At 44.7% G+C, this 17,087-nt stretch overlaps 3 protein-coding genes across 3 annotated transcripts; 2 read left to right on the top strand and 1 right to left on the bottom strand.

The window, feature by feature from the left end:
* Positions 1-1,668: 1,668 nt before the first annotated feature.
* Positions 1,669-1,919, bottom strand: PtA15_1A801 (uncharacterized protein; the record flags this gene model as incomplete). Its single annotated transcript, XM_053165867.1, has 2 exons — positions 1,669-1,750; positions 1,825-1,919. The coding sequence occupies 2 exons, from the start codon at positions 1,917-1,919 to the stop codon at positions 1,669-1,671; spliced, it is 177 nt and encodes a 58-aa protein (XP_053017015.1).
* Positions 1,920-6,756: 4,837 nt separating this feature from the next.
* On the top strand, positions 6,757-7,064 carry PtA15_1A802 (uncharacterized protein; the record flags this gene model as incomplete). The annotated part of the gene is made up of 2 exons (XM_053165868.1): positions 6,757-6,912; positions 6,993-7,064. The coding sequence occupies 2 exons, from the start codon at positions 6,757-6,759 to the stop codon at positions 7,062-7,064; spliced, it is 228 nt and encodes a 75-aa protein (XP_053017016.1).
* A 72-nt stretch (positions 7,065-7,136) lies between these two features.
* On the top strand, positions 7,137-7,588 carry PtA15_1A803 (uncharacterized protein; the record flags this gene model as incomplete). The annotated part of the gene is made up of 2 exons (XM_053165869.1): positions 7,137-7,326; positions 7,401-7,588. The coding sequence occupies 2 exons, from the start codon at positions 7,137-7,139 to the stop codon at positions 7,586-7,588; spliced, it is 378 nt and encodes a 125-aa protein (XP_053017017.1).
* Between the last annotated feature and the right edge of the window lie 9,499 nt (positions 7,589-17,087).

Genomic DNA, 17,087 nt, shown 5'->3' on the forward strand with positions numbered 1-17,087 from the left:
ATCTGTCTGTTGGATTGCAGCTTGAACTGCCAGTCCATAATTGGAGCTGAGCCGCGACTGCTGTGACATGTGCTTGCGGGCCGGGGAACGCAGGCCAACTGCCCCCTGGACCGTTGGAGATGCTCTAACCGCTTCCGGGGGGGGCCCGGTTTGGCGGGTAGGGATGATGGGCCGTGCGGGGCCGCTGGCGACTTGTTGGTGGCTTGTTTTTGGCTTGTTTTGGCCTTCTATGGGTTTGATTGGCCTTGATGGGCGGGTCGGGACGGCTTGTGTGGGCGGATTCCTTTCAGTGGGTCACCACCTACTCGGCCCTCTCCAATGGCGTACGGATTCTCCTGGAGTCCAACTTCATTGAAGTCACGGCATAAGGAGATTGCCTTGTCGGCCATTTCTTGCTTAAATTTGGAGATGTTGGAGAACGCTTCTTCTCCGTCTACCTCAACCCTGAATGCAAAAGCATTGTTCCTGATCCTCACGTCGTACCGGAGGGCAACCATGAATCCGTGTTTCCAATGAAGTTGGTCGCAGTGTCCCTTGTGCGTCAGGATCCAATCTGCAAAGACCGGGTAGTTATACCTATCCCTCATGGTCAAATGAAAGCACCGGTGGTTCAGGGTCCAATCTGTGAAGGACTGGGAGAATTTGTTCCGGACCGGGAGGCCATGGTAGCGAAGTCCTTTTTCTGCAGCTGTTTCGTTGGTTTTTGGCTGGTTTTGGGAGTGGTGGATCAGGGCTTTCTCTTGCCACTCACGGTTGAATATGGTTAAGGGAAGAGGTCCCTTGCACTCCAGGAGGAGTTTGTGGAAATACGGGGTGAAACCGCTGTCGTCGTGCGAATTGGAGCAGCCAACAATGAATTTCACGGTACGTACTTGAGTGACTTCTTCGGCTGTAGACGGTCTCTTCTGGGGGACGACTGGAGAAGGGAACACCACTTGGATGTTGTTGTCCACGGCAGTTTTCTTCTTCTTTGACTTATCTGCCAAGACCGCTTTGTACATCTTGGAGTAGCGGTCTATCGCGGCTTTGTCTCCAGCTTTCTCGGCTTTGATTAGTCTGGCCATCAGAAATGCGCGAGTTTCCCGTTCCTTCTCTTCTTCTGAGTCGGAATCGTTCACCATCAAGGCTTTCCCGGGTTGCTTCGGAGCTGTGGGGTTTTCTTTTGGTTAGTTTCTTGCCATTCCGGCTACTGGAGTGGGCTCTTTGCTTACCACTAGGGTTTGCGAGTATCTCCGCGATTTCCAGCTCTTTGAGGGTCTCCCTTGAGGGTTCCTTGGCTTCTTGTTCAGTTTGTTGCCCAAGTGGGTTGTTCTTGGTTGCCGCTCGGGTGGAGGGTTTGGGGGCTTTTGCGGCCTTGGGTGGCTTTGGCAGGGTGCCGGGAATTTGTGACGACGAGTTGGGGGTGCTCGTGTTTGCGCCTGGTTCTTGGGGGGGAGGTTGGTGGGCCGACTGGCTAGGCTCGCCCTGTGGGTTTGGGTTTTGAGCTGCGGCTTTCATGCTATTTGAAGTGTCTTGGATGTTTAGGTCTGACATTTGAGGGATTGTTGTCGGTGGGGATGTGTGGGGTTTGGTGGTCTAGCGGGTGAGTGCGGTGGATGTGGGGGGAAATGGGTGTAGGTCAAGAGTGAGAAACGTGGAGTTCGGTGGATGTGGGGGAAATGGGGATATCTAAGGTTGATGGGTGATTGGATAAGTGAGAGTTTGGGAGTTTGGGCGCATGAAAGGATTAGATAAGTGAGAGTTTGGGAATCTGGGCGTATGAAAATTTGGGAGATCCGGAGTTTCTATGTGTAAAGTTAATCTTTCAAAATTCTGGGCTCTTACGGAAAGGTCACGGAGCTAGGAATTTCCTGAAGGAGTACAGGAGGGAGAGGGAAGGAAAGGAGAGCCGAGTGAGACCTTTGAGGGGACACTGGCATGGGGCTTCTAGGTAGGGGCAAGTCTCATCCTCAACTTCCCCTTCCGCCCTGTATACGCCTCATTTCTCTAGGTTGTAGCGCGTGATGCTGTAAGCAGCCATCTTCCACGTGCTTCGCCTATGAGGCGCTCATCTGACGGGGCTGGGCGGCCACCATGGACTCCACCCACCTCCCGCTAGCGCTCCCGGTAACAAACAGTAAAGCCATTGCAGTAACTTTACCCCACTGTCATGCCAGTGCAATGCACCGTTGATGCTGACTTGACAGCTGGGTTGGATGGGTCAGACCAACGTCAATCTGACCCATCCCCGGCGTTGACCTGCCTCCGCAGTCAAATTTGTGGCAGGCATGTCAAACCTGACATTCCCTTGACCCCGCAGGCGCGCCAACGCAACTCAAAGTTGAGAATTGAGCAGTGGTGTAGGCCTAATGTGGGGGTTGTGGTGCGTAGGCCACCCACCAAAAAGTGGCAGAAATGTAGTCTTTGAGTTTTGCAGCCTGTAGTTTCAACGCTGGCCATTCCAGCTACCGGAACTTAGAATAGAAGCTCCTCCATGGTGTCAATTTTTAGAGCTCTCCCCCCATCAATCAGCCCACCGGACTATTTTTGGTGGATTTTTGAAATGAGTCAAGGCAAGCCAGAACAACCCTCATCTGGCGCGGTGCTTGAGTCCGGTCCGAGCACATCCAGATTTTGTTTGGCTTCTTCATTGTTTATTTTTTGTTTGACTAGTTGTATCAGAATTCTGAGCAGACAAAAAAATAGCCAAGATGCCAGGGTATCTATTGATGCCCGGGACCTCATATGTAGCTTGCAAACCGAGTGAGCTACAGCCTGTGTAAGTTGAACCACCCATTCCCGCACGCGCCACGACCCCCACTTTAGTCCTAAGTCCCTCCCTGAGGCTGGCGGCACTTCGTTCACCACTCAGCCCCGCCCAGGGGCTAACTTAACAAAGTCCCTCCTCTGCGGGGCTGAGTGGGGAGCAGAGTGCCGCCAACCGCAGGGAGGGACTTACAACTTATGCAGGGGTGCTCGCCTGAGAGCACCGGGCAAAAACCTGGTTTGACTTTGAGGGCATGTAGCTTGCTTGTTTTGCAAGCTACATATGAGGTTCCGACCATCGACGGATGTGAATGCATTCTGCCTGTCTTTCTATTGACTCTGTTTTTGAAGAGAGTCACTCGAACAAAAAATCAAAGGAGAATAAAAAGAAAAGCAAATTTCCCCGCTCGGACCTGCGGGGCCAGAAGTGGGGTGGTCTTGAGGCTTGCCACTTTCTTCAAAAACCAATCAAAAAATCCCTTGATGCTATTGCAATGAGCTGAAGAGCTTAAAAATTCAATGATGTATATAGCTGCTCAAGTCCCGACAATGGGGGGGGCAGTGTTGAAGCTGCAGGCTACAAAATTCAAAGAGTGATTTTCCATCACTTTTTGGTGGGTGGTCTCCCACCCACCAAAAAGTGGGTGGCTTCGCCACCAGCCAAAAGCTCCACCCAAATGAGTTACCCCCCGGACCACCACCCAAACTCCGAACTCCGACCTCCCGCATGGGGAGGGACTAGGGTTGACGGCGCCACCCCTGGGTGCGCGCCGATGTGCGGGCGCCTCGCACGCGCGCCCCGGGCGCGCACATTTTTCCTAAAAAGGGGGGGGTGCGCGCACTTTCACATCAAAATTGTTGCAGGGAGAGTCTGGAGGGTCTGGCAGCATTCCCAGCTTGCCTGAGCGTCCCTGAGAGCCCATGACATTAGCCTGAGAGTGTTAAATTGTTCCACATAGAATGACAGGTCAATGTGGGACATAGATGTCGGGATCTCGAAGGCAGTTCTAGTCTTTAGAACGGCAGGCTTTGGAATCCAACTCCGGAGAAGTTTTATTTATTTTACTTTTTTGCAACTGCAGCAGTTTTTGTTTCACAAGATGCCACCCACCAGAAATCAACCCAATATACAGTCACAAGGATGGTCCAAGCCGACAAAAATTCATGGCCCACAGTGGAATGGATTTGTAATGTCAGATCTACGAAAGGACCAATCCCGAAGGCGTCAGGCTAAGTGCACCTATTGTAATAAGCAGTTTAATCAAGCAAAGCCTACCCAGCTTTTCAGTCACATCAAGGATTCCTGCGTGGCGATTCCGGCGGAGAAAAAAGCTGAATATATACGAGACGTCTTGAAGGATTCTAGTCAGAAATTCTCAAGAGAGCTGGAAGAGACCTCCGATAACAATGATGGCCAAATGATCTCTGTTTCTGTTGCGCCTGCTGGTCAATCTAAATCAGTCGAAAACTACTTTCGCGCGATGTCTAGAGAAAAAACGTGCCATCTTCATGAACTCCTTACAAAAGCGCTACTCAGCTCCAATATCCCAATGACATTACTTGAGAATCCTTACTTCCAAGAGTATCAATCCGAACTAGCTCGATCTCCATATCAACTACCGCGACGCGTGCAGGTTATGGAGAAGATATTGCCAATGGTTCATGCAAGACACGAAGCTGAATTATTCAAAAATCTCAAGGATCAGAAACAGATGACCTTATCGTTGGATGGCTGGACGGACAATTCAGGAAACAGTATCTATGCGCTGTTGGCCCTCAAAGGTACGAAGAAGAAGTACTTCCTTGATGTGCTAGATTTAAACTCGAAGAGGCACACTGCAGACAATATATTTTCAGCAATCAAGAGCTCCTTGAAAGCAAAGCAACTTGATTTCGAGCAGTTTGGTGCCATTGTGACTGATTCTCCATCAACTATGATCAAGCTTTGAGTGAGTCAATCTGTTACTCGACATTAATTTAGGCATTCTCATTTTGCTTATTGTCTGTCTTTCTATCCAGAGAATTGTGAATGAAGAACATCCGCACATTCTACAAGTTCACTGCACTTTGCATGTGTTCAACTTGATTGCAAAGCGACTTGTCAACCATCCAAGCATGGCCGAAATTGTCAAGGCAAATAAGACTCTTGTTAACTACTTTTCGCAAGCGGGGTTCTGGCGCAAACATCTTGCTACTTGGCAAAAAGAGAACGAAATCAAACACGGTCTCAAAACTCTTTGTGAAACATGGTGGTACTCGATGGCCAAGGTCTGCCTAGGAGTCCAATCCCATGAGATTGGATTTCGCAAGTGCCTGGAACTACTTCGCGACCCTCTTGTTGATACACCCTCAATGACCAAAGCAGTTATTGAAGTCATTGAGGATCGCGATCATTTTACTGGCAATCAAACACTGGTTTGTCTCCTCAAACCAGTAGTTGATGCAATTGGTAATCTCGAACGGGCTGAGACAACCCTTGCCGATATATGGAAGGAATTATTGGACACTTACAAGAACATATCCGAAGTCGACGTTTACACACGATTTGAACCTTTTAAAGTGCATTGTCTTGATGTTATACATGCACAAACTAAAGTATACCATGAAGAAATCTACATCGTGGCTTTCTTCCTTCACCCAGCCTATCGCCGTGTTGCTGTTTCAAAGAAGCACTCACTTCCAGATATCGGCCAGATGATACTCCAACTGGCGAAGAACTGGAGGTTCACCAAATCCGAGGCATCTCTCCTGAAAGATTCCATCAATTGCTATTATAATGCAATCTATCCATTCAATTTGAAGAACACGGACAAACCTCTTGAATTCTGGCTTGCAGTACCACACACACCCGACTCCGAACCGATGAAAAAGCTAGCAATCGGCATGCTCAATATTGTTCCTCACGCTGCTGGAGTAGAAGGTCTTTTCTCAATGATGAGTGCGATAAAAACAAAGTTTCGCAATTGACTTGCTCCAAAATGGCTCAGATCAAGCTACATCTTCTTCAAGGTGATCCGTTGCTTGCTCCGCGAAAACAGAAAAGAAGAAAAAATCCAACCCGAAATGACTCTGAGTACGAGAACATGATGGTGTATGATAGCTTCATCACTCCAGACGAACTCCAAGCATTCGAGGAGGGGATATTTAACGATAATCAAAATGAAGACCTTACCCTCACTTCAAGAGAAGATGCCTTTATGAACACTCTGTTTGATTTTAACCTGTGGGAATCTGCTTCTAAGAAACCCACTGGCGCAAGCGAGGAAATCGAGGTTGTGGCCGTTGAAAGTGAGGGCGAAGACACCAACTGGGATCCCCAAGAACTTTGGGGTGTTTAATTCATTAATTTTCTCCTCATCCCTCTTGTTTCTATGTCATTTCCTTCTTGTACATAGCCTCACTAACATCAAGAATTGAACTTCGTGGCTTAAAATACAAGCACAATACTTTTTTTCTGATAAAATGGAAGGCGCCCCAGCGCGCCGCCCCTGCGCCAGCCAAAGGCGCGCACTTGCTGGCTGGTTTGGAGGCGCCCGTTGGCGCGCACTTTTTCAAATGTGGCGCCGTCAACCCTAGGAGGGACTTTGATAAGTTAGGCCCAGGGGGGACTTTGTTAAGTTAGCTATCGAAAGCTCTTGGCTGCCCACTTCAAAGCCATCTCGCCCCTCTTCGACGTGCCCCTTGACGCCAATCTCTACACTGACGCCCTCAGCCTGCCCGCCTAATCGCCCGTTCCGTTGCGGGAGATCGAGGCCATGGAGTCTGGAGACCCACGCCTTCCAGGCCGATACCCTGCATGCCCTGCTCGGCCTCATGTTCAAGAACCAGCTCTCCACCCACAAACCCTCAGCCCCCCTCAGACTCCTTGCAGCACACATCAACAGCAAGTTTTCTGGAACCCCCACACGACCAGTTTGTACGCCCCACCGACTCCGCCGACCCCGTCGCTAAGCTTGCAAAGGCGCTTTTCCCCCTCTTTCTTGCTCACATATCAAACTTGGCCAGCACGCAATGCCCGCTGAACGTGTCACCCTCCAGGTCGTCCTCTTTGATGGCAAGGAAGCCTTACACTTCCAGGAAGGGACCAATACCGACTCCTTGTACGGTGCAAGGTCTTCGACGGCGAGCAAGCCTTCCTGGAATGGACTGAAGCCATCTCCTTGTACGGTGAAAGGTCAATCTCCCTTGTCTCTCTCTTCAGCAAGCCCCCATACATCTAAACCAAACCCTTCTTTCTTTTTAAAAAGGGCCCTGGCTGCGAAATGGCCCGAGCCGTTGCGGACACCAACGGCAACAATGAAGTGTATGTGGAAAATTAACCACATCAAGAGCTTCAGTCTCTTCGATCTCCTGGGCAATCCGGGGCCGCAGTTCCAAACTTTTTTTCGCGGATGTGGCTCTTTGACACCTTCCTGAAGGCCAAGGAGCGTCTGGTATTCAGACCCACCTTTCCCCGCTTTGCCGACCTCCCCAACCTTGCCCCTCATCTACCCAATGATTTCCAGTATAGACTGCAGAACAGGAGCACGTTCCTTGTCAAGCTGCCGCTTGACCACCCCATTGCCTTTGGATCCATTTCCGGTTTGACAACAGTCCCCACACATGTCCCCTTTTGCCGCACTCGCTCTGACCAATAGTGTGCGTGTTTCTTGCAGACAATCATCTGCCGTTCTTGCTGCAAGGTGTCATCCATCCCCCAGTTGCACCCTTCCCGCAGGTCTGGGAAACCAACCACAACAACAGCTCCGCTCTTGACATCCAGACAATCCTTGAATGGAGCCTGATCTCCCAGGTGGCTGTAGTCCAATACCTTGACCTCGAGACCTTCCTCAACGGCTATTGATTGACCCAACATGCAAATCTTGGTTGACACCTTTTACATTACCCCTTATGAAAATCCTTGAATGGAGCCTGATCTCCCAGGTGGCTGTAGTCCAATACCTTGACCTCGAGACCTTCCTCAACGGCTATTGATTGACCCAACATGCAAATCTTGGTTGACACCTTTTACATTGCCCCTTATGAAACAAGTCAAGTTCTGGTTGAAGGGGGAGTTGGTGTTGAGTGATGGCTGGATGTGGATTGGAAAATATTTGTGTCCCATGGACCCTTTGGCCTGTTGACTGGACAAGCGCTTGAGTTCTGTTCAAACCTTCAATTGGGTACACCTTTGGTGTATATGATGTCTATTGCAGGTGTTGGTTGTTAGCTTGGGTGAGAGTGTGGGAGGGACTCATGGCACTGGTAGGATTGAATTTCGCCAAGAGCTGTGGAAAGTCATCAGGAATCAGGCTTGCACCCAACAGAAGCATGATAATTTGTTTTTTATCCATTGTGGAGGTTGAATTTGAACCTGTTTTGTGAAATTGGAGATCATGGGAATGCTGAGTGGGAGGTTGGTTGGTGGTTTATGGTATTGGGTATTGGGGGCCTGGGGTTGTGGGGGGAGCTTGTGCCTTGAAAGTTTGGGGCAAAGCCACCTTGAACACTAGTGATGATTATGCGGCAAGTTGTGCCCCATATGTCAAAATGTACTAATTGTTCCTCATTTTAAAATGGTAGCCCAAGTACCGGGATTGTGAGTAGACAACATCCTTGCAACATTGCTTAAGCCTGAGTGCCTCAGTGCCTCGCAACAAGCAGCATGGTGCCTATTCTTCCTTAAAGTTTGAAAATGCAACAAGCCCACAAAAGCCAGAATTTTAAGCGTGTAGACAATACAATATGAGGTTTTGAGATTAATTGTTAGTGCTGCCCTGAAGTTTAAGCCTGAGACAAGTAGCGGCGCAGGGGCCCTAAGAGTCTAGTTCATTGAATGATCTCATGAGCTATTATTTTGGCTGTAATATGTTCTTCAAATTTTCATGTACATTGAAATCTCCTGGCCAAAACTTGATATTATGTTTGCATATATAATTTTGGACACCATTATAGTAATACAACTCTGATACACTGAAATTGGGCTGACTTGTATTGATGGGGGAGTGACTGTTCCTACATGATTCAAGTGTCTGAAACCTGTGCCTCCTTAAAAGTCACATACACAATTATTTGCATGATGACATAAACTGAATGAGGGCTGCCATTTTAAGCTTTATTAAACTGACATCTCCCAGGCAAAATTTGGTGTAAGATTTTATTTAACAACACATCTTCAATTTTGAACACCATAATACAACTTTCCATCAAATTTGTGATACTCACAGATGTTGATTAGACAATGAAAATTTCATTCTGAAAGGGAAATCAAGTTAAACAGGCTCTAATCAGGATCTTTATGGTTTCCAGATTTTGACAGTAAATCCTCTATTGTCAGCCTTATAAAACCACTAGCTCAAATAACAAATGAACTAGTTAAACACTATCTTTAGAACTATCTACCTGCTAACTCCCTGATAAATATATACCAACAATGAAGAACCACCACCTTATTTATTTTTTCAGGGCATTTCTGTCCTGCAATGCAATGCATGAATCGCTTGCTGATTCAAATTCTAAAATTAATTCATGCAGCCAAGTGATGCAGCACCAACTTCTGCATCCCTCAAGTAGAAGCACTAACCTTTCATTACATCTCTCAATTCCCCCTGCAACAAGCAATAATGAATGGTCAAACTGTATAGCTCACACCCCACCAGCTCTGAAGAATTTGAGAAATGGAAATACCATTTCCTCACTAGAAGAGCTAAAAAACACCGGCCAAGAGTTACAACTCACTTCAAGTTCAAGTGGTCAATTCCACGCTCAAAAATGCAGCTCTGTCCCAACAGATCCTGATCCTTGTTCTAAATGGGTTTCTTCTACAACTTTGACCTATCCACCTGGTTGGGGTACTTTGAATTCAAGTCACAATACTAGTGGAAACTATTGCAGTGAATCATCCAGTATTGATGATATTTCTGGAGATTATCTTCCATTTCAGAATTTGGCTGGGAGAACATCAATAGGATTACCCTTTTCTGAGTGTTCAAAATTGAAATTCAACCCCCAAAAATCAATGAAGACAACAGATTTCTTCGGAAAATCTTTTGGATCCCCCCAAACAGAATCAAAATGCATAAATGACCTTGAAAGTAACAGTGCATATTCCTACTCCCAGGAGAAATCTGAATTAAAGAGGCCTTTAATGGAGATATCCAATCCAGATTCAGAAGCAGGTAATGAATACAAGAGGGCAAAATTGGGTAGCAATTTTCCAAAATCCAGTCTGAAAACTGAAATCAACCACCAGCCTGAAGGAATTGGTCTATCAAACAAAGATACAGAAGACAGATCTCAAAAACTTGAGTCCTCCATCCATCACAATCAAGAATCCATGAAAGGAGTGGTTTTGCCTCAAAAAGGCATGATTCCTGGAATTGGGGTTGAAGAAAGACTATCCAATAGTGGCAATGAAGGTCCCAAATCCCATCAAAATCTTTTGGCAGGTAAACATAAAAAATTTGTAAAATCATGTCCTATGGATGCAGATCTCCCAATAAGAAGCTTAGATTTTGATCTAAATGCAATCAAGGTTGAACATGCATCAAAATATGTCAGAAAGAGATTGGAAAATCTTTTTCAATCACTCATACCACATGAAGGAAAAATTATTAATGTGAAAATTCAAGAAGCCCAACATATTTTTATTGAAATGAATTCAATTTACAATATGGGAAAGGCTAATTCCAAGAGTTCTTCAAAATCTCTTATCAAAAAAATGCTTCGTAGATTAAAATCTAATCAATACCAATGGTTCAAATTTTGGGAAAGAAGAACTGAAATCAAACTTGAAGATGAAATGGAACACATCCATGGAAATGAAAAGAGTTTACTTCTGTACTGTTTATTCTTTGTTGATATGATAGATACTATCATTCCACAATCTGTTGAGAAAGCTTGCCCATTGAATGAAAATGGGAAAGTATTAATGAAAGCAAATTTGTTCAAAGAAGCAATAAGGACATTTAAAGATTTCAAGATTAATTCATCAAGTTACAAATCTGAGAGAGTACAAGAACGTGTGTATTTTCAGGATAGAGCTTCCAACTTAATGTGGAATTACCTATATTACTGGATTAAAAAATCAGAAGAGAGAAAAGATTTGTATAATATTGCTTTCCATTCAACAGGAAAACAAAGTTATAACTTTACAAAATTCTTCAACACAGTTTTTAAATTTTCTGCAAATGAATTGAACAAGAGATTGATATCTTGGGAATCCCCACAGACACAACCCACATCCATCCAGTACCTTTGCCACAGTGCACATTATTCCTCTCATTGGAATTTTGAATCAAAGAGGACTTTAATGAAAAACTCCAATGGACCTGCAGAATCAGTTAATGAATACAAGAGAGAAACATTGGGCAAGAACTTACCAAAATACAGTCTGAAAAATCAAACTGACCACAAGCCTGACATGATTGGTCTATCAAATAAAGATCCAGAAGACATATCTTTAGAATTTGAGCCCTCAATCCATCACAACCCAGAATTAAAAGGAACTTTTTTGTCACAGAAAGGCATGATTCAATTTCCTAGAGTTGGGTTTCAAAAACATTTAGCCAGTATCAAAGATGAAGCTTCCCAATCCCATGAAATTGGTTTGGCAGGTCAACATAGAGAATTTGTAAATCCACACCTTTTGGAGGCAGAGCTCAAAATACAAAGCTTGGATTTTGATCTAACTGCAATTAAGGTCCAACACTCATCTCCAGATGTTAAAGAGGCATTTAAAAATCAATTTAAATCACTCATCCCATGCGGAGGCAAAAACATCAATGTGAAAATTCAAGAAGCCCAACATATTTTTATTGAAATGAATTCAATTTACAATATGGGAAAGGCCAATTCCAAGAGTTCTTCCAAATCTCTTATCAAAAAAATGCTTCGTAAACTAAAATCTAATCAATACCAATGGTTCAAATTTTGGGAAAGAAGAAGTGAAATCAGATTTGAAAATGAAATTGAATTTAAAAATGAAAATGAAAAGAGTTTACTCCAGTACTGTTTATTCTTTGTTGAAATGATAGATACTATTATTCCACCATCTGTTGATCAGCAAAGTCACCCATTTAATTCAAATGAGAAATTATTGATGAAAGAAATGTTGTTCAAAGAAGCAATAAGCACATTCAAAGATTTCAAAATTAATTCATCAAATTATCAATCTGATAAATTGGAAAATACAAGAGTTTTCCAAGATAGAGCTTCCAACTTGATTTGGCATTACCTCTTTTACTGGATTAAACAATCAAAAGAAAGAAAAGATTTGTATTGTATTGCTTTTCACTCGGAAACCCGGAAAGAAAATCATAGCTTCAGAATCTTCTTTAACACCGTTTTCAAATTTTCTGCAGAAGAATTGAACAAGAGATTGACAAAAAGTCCATCATTTTCTCACGTAGTATCCAAAGAAGTCTAGATTCTTTATTTTTTTCAACTCATCCAAATTTTAGCCAATCCTTATCATTAGTGCCACTGCTGTATTCCACATAATTCATATATTGATGTTACATATTATTCATATAAATCTCATTATACTTCACCAGGGGGGAAAGTGTGGCACTCCCTGGAGAGTGCCAAACCATATGTTCCTTTGGGAAGACTGTCTGATGTCAAATGTGTGAGCATGTGGATTCAGGATTCAAATATGTTGACCTTGTGTTCAACTCAGGCTGATATTTGATCCACTCCATGGCAAACATGTTGGTAATTGAGTTGAGGGTACCCCCACTTGATGCCTGGTACACCCTGGTATTCTACACTTAGTGGTGTGTTTCACAAATCAAGTTGAGACCCCCTCCACTCAATGAATGGGGTTTAAAGTCATTGAGTGAAGATTCCCTCCAATTGATGAATGTTGGACAACCATTGATTGGAGGTTGTGTACACTCAATGTAGAGCAAGTAAAAGGAATAGTGCGGACAGGGGGAATCGAACCCGCATCTCCCCAATGCATGCTGGGTTGCTCTACCGTTGAGCTATATCCACAGGTGTGAGGTGTACCAACATATACTACCTCTACACACCCCCTGTACACCTACACCGGTGACAGAGCCCACTAATCCTCCCAGAGGCTCATCCCAGGTACGCAGCTGCCTATAGCGCTGGGCTCATAACCTGTAGAGCGAGTAAAAGGAATAGTACGGACAGGGGGAATCGAACCCGCATCTCCCCAATGCATGCTGGGTTGCTCTACCGTTGAGCTATATCCACAGGTGTGAGGTGTACCAACATATACTACCTCTACACTCAATGACCATATCTAAATTACCAGCCACCAAGTGGAGACATCCTCCACTCAATGACTGGTTTTTAATGTCATTGAGTGGAGGAATTCTCCACTCAATGATTGATGTGTGTACTGGCTGTTGAGTGGAGGGGTTCCTTACTTGGTGACTGGTTCTACCAGCCATTGATTGGAGACACCCTCCACTTGATCACAGGTCACTATCTGGCTGGGAAAATCCCAGATCAGTGACCAGTACTGCATGTTAGTCATTGAGCCGGGCCACTCCCAGCTTGAAGGACCGTATGTACTGTACATAGCTCAAGGAAAGTCCCGGCTTGATGGAAAGTATGTACTGTTCATCCTGCTGCACTTTTCCAAGCTGAGTGGCCAGTGCAAACTGCCTACCACGCTCAGAAAGGCTGACTAGAGGACCAGCATGTGCTGGTCATCGGGCTAGGGCTTCTTGGCGTCACTGGATGAGAAGTATGTACTGGTCATCAGATTTGAGCTCAGAGAGGCTGCGGATCAATTACCAGGGTATTATGCCTGTCAAGTGCGGCCTCTCCAAACTCGATGGCCAGTTTGTGTTGGCCATCCAGTCGGAGAAGCCCTAGTCCGATGACCAGCACCTATTGGCCATTGATCTGGGCCTTTCTGAGCTTGATGGGCGGTCTATACTGTCCACCAAGCTCGGAAAATCCAAGCTGAATGAGCAGTATTTAGTGTACTGTTCCTTGAGTTGGGGCTTTCCAAGCTCAATGACCAGCAAACAAGGGTCATCGAGCCCGTGTAAACAAGCAACTCGCCAATGTCCACCCTGATGTTCGGCCGAGCATGATGGTGGACATAGCGAAAAAACACCCTCCCCGGGGACCCCGGGGGATACAGAGCTGATCCCTTTTTCCCCGCTGCCACCGTAGTTGACTTGTGCCCAGCTTGAAACTCCCGGAACACATGTTTTTTTGGTGATTTGCAACACATATGAACACCATTTTTGCCACTCCAAAATGATGATAATTTTGATTGTTCTGGATACAGCAGGTCAAAAGAGCACCATTCTTATCTTACACCTGGTGCTAATAATTACCATATGATAAAATCAATCAACCCTATTTTGTTGCACAATGCACAGGGACATGATGGTAGGTGTGATGAAGGCATGCTACCTGGAGGAAACAATTGCCCAAAACAGTCAGGGAAAGGGTGTGAAGAGGATAAATCTACAGGACAAATGGTATGACCCATGCTGAGATGTGTGTGGACATTTCAGAATTGACTTTTCACCTCAGAGTTCTCAGACCAGCTATTTAAATCTTTCTCCTACTGGTTCCAGGATCATCAAAATATTGATGCACCTGTTGATATCCACCAATCTGCCCCCTTCCCCCTGTGAAGCTTAATAATTTTAACCTCTAGCCGCTGCATTTTTCAGTCAGATGGAGGAAAAGTGAGGGAAAATTGTGCAATGTGTATTCACATACAAAAGGTGCATGGTCCCAAATGAACATCTGACAGCATGACAAACTTTAGCCTGCAGAAGTGGACCATCACTTGGTAAACATGGTTGGTGAAAAGGCCTCTTTGATTGTTCACATTTCATATTAGAGGGAGGGAATACAGGTTACAGAGGTTTTCCCAGCTTTGACACTGTGTGATACTCAAAAAAGAGAAATTTAATTTTACATAACTTTCCTACCAATTGATGAAGGGAACAGGCATGGCAGAAATATCCCACAAGGATTGATTTACCAGTTAACTGAGCCTTTTTGGTTGCTATATTTTACAGCTATCTTTCATTATGTGATTTTATGTGGGTTTTGATTGAAAAAAAAAATCAGCCCTGAAAAAATATTCCTTTTCACTTGGTCAAGGATATCTTTGAGCATTAGGATAGTTACATTCTTGGCAAAAAATGTTGTGAATTGAAGCTCACATCCAGGATTTTGTTTGATATGAACCAAACAGAAAATTTCAACTAAGATATTTCCATGTGTTGGAATTGAGTTGCAGATCATCCCGCAAACACTTCACCTACAGTCACACATCTGTTGGGAAGAAAGTCAAACAAAGAGTTGAAACTCACATCTAACTCACATCAGACAATTTTACTGACAGAATTACGGCCTGGCACTCTCCAGAGAGTGCCACACTTTCCCCCCTGGTGCTTTCTCTTACAATGCTCAATACTATCCCCTCTTCAGTATATATGGTTGTGGGTACCCATTGGTGGGTGCCGGTGTGGTAACCCTTTTCCCCCTCACATCATCATTCTCATATCATACAAATCCTTTACATATCCATCATTATTATTCCAGATTCTGATTTTACAACATATTTCACCCCTAGTCACTCACTCATACCACCCTGAAATTCCCATTGGACCAGAATTTATTAGCATTCATAGTTTCATTGGTATTTTCTTACTTCTTACATTTCATCTACATTAAAAATTCTAGTCATCACCACCATAGCTTAGGGAATGCCCCAGTGGACCCAGGTATCCCCCTGTTTTTTGGCCCAAACCCAACACCCGGCACCGCACCTGGCACCGCCTGGCGGGTACCGCGGGTACTTTTGGAGGGTACCCGCGGGTACCCCCCAACTTTTAGCGCACAAAACAAGCTTGTAAATTTCTTAAAGATGAAAAAATGTACAAGAGGTGGCAGTCAATCATTGTCCACAACTACCACCTTTCTTTTTCCTTTCTGCTGCATCTTCTTGTTCAAATTTATCGCCCCTTTCCATTTGGCTAAAGCTCCTTGTTCAATTTTGTTGTTCTTCGAGTAGAAGGCAACAGTCATCCCGCGACTTACTGACTTTGGCATAAGTCGGTGCCTCCACAATGTAACATAGTTGGCCCCAAAGCTAAATGATCTCTTGACGTCAACGGATGTTCCTGTGAGGTTTAGACCAGTTAGTTATGGCAAGCACTATGAGTGATACAGATGAAAACTTACCAGGGCAGCTTAAAACATCCAATGCCATGTGTACAAGGCCCCCGTGTGTGTTGCCGGTATGTTTTTGCTGGATCCACCACTTCAGTGATTTCACAGGGTTGTTACCCTCCAGGATAAGTCCTCCGGAGAGCCACATGTCCAATGTGTTTGATGACCTATTGCCTCCTTGGGCAGCTGCAGCTAGACTGAGGCCAGAAAGCATGCCAGTCTTGGACTGTGAGATAATATAAGCTTACATCAACATTAATGAAATAGATAGTTTGATAATAAATAAAATTCAACTTACTGTGGACAAGGTATCAGGTGTTGTGAGCCTAAGCCTCTATAGTGGCTACAGGACACAAGAAAAATGGGGAGCACTGGTTGTATTTCTTGGGATAGAGAACTACAAACAGTGAGTAAGAGAGAAAGAGAAAGAAAGAGAAATGTATGATCTGGAGGAGGTCTATCTACTCCTTATAGGAGGATCCTCAAAAGTCAACTTGAACCACCTGGAAAAGTGGTAAGGACAGCTGTGCCAGACCAACAGGGGGTACAGCCTCCGCGCGCACCAAGGAGACAGTGGGGGGACACAGAATAGTAATACTAATTTGCTCTGATTTTTAGACTGAGTCTAGGATTAACAGAGTAACCTTTGATCTTGAGCAGGATTGATGTGAAAGCAATAAAGAGAAGCAATCAAGAGACACAGAGAAATCACTCTGGATAATCAAGGTTCAAATGAAGAGTATACTTACTGTCAATAACCTAGGCGCCTGTGACGGTAGGTGTACTGGGAGCGTGGTATCCTCTTGTGGGGTGATCCTGGGTTATCTACGGCGTGGTTCTGGGTGGTCTGAAGTCTGTAGATCCTCCTCAGGCAAGGGGGATCCTTAATTCGAAAATTTTCACAGTTTGCTTATGTAATTACATATGTACATGTGGTTTGGTGCGCTTGGTAGCGCTGACACGTCACAACTGCGCATGCGCGCCACAACTCAAGAACTCAGGGAAGGAGTATAGTTACAAAGAATTGGTAAGTTGTAACTAGGGTTAAAATTGCATGAGGAAACAGAATATGAAGTCAAAACAATGATATCTCTTAAGATGAAAAAGATATGAAGTAATTTCATATGTAATATAATTTCATATGTAATAAGTAGAAAAGAGGCAGACTTTAGGTCAGCCGT

This window comes from Puccinia triticina, chromosome 1A, assembly GCF_026914185.1.
Source record: "Puccinia triticina chromosome 1A, complete sequence".
Lineage (NCBI taxonomy): Eukaryota > Fungi > Basidiomycota > Pucciniomycetes > Pucciniales > Pucciniaceae > Puccinia > Puccinia triticina.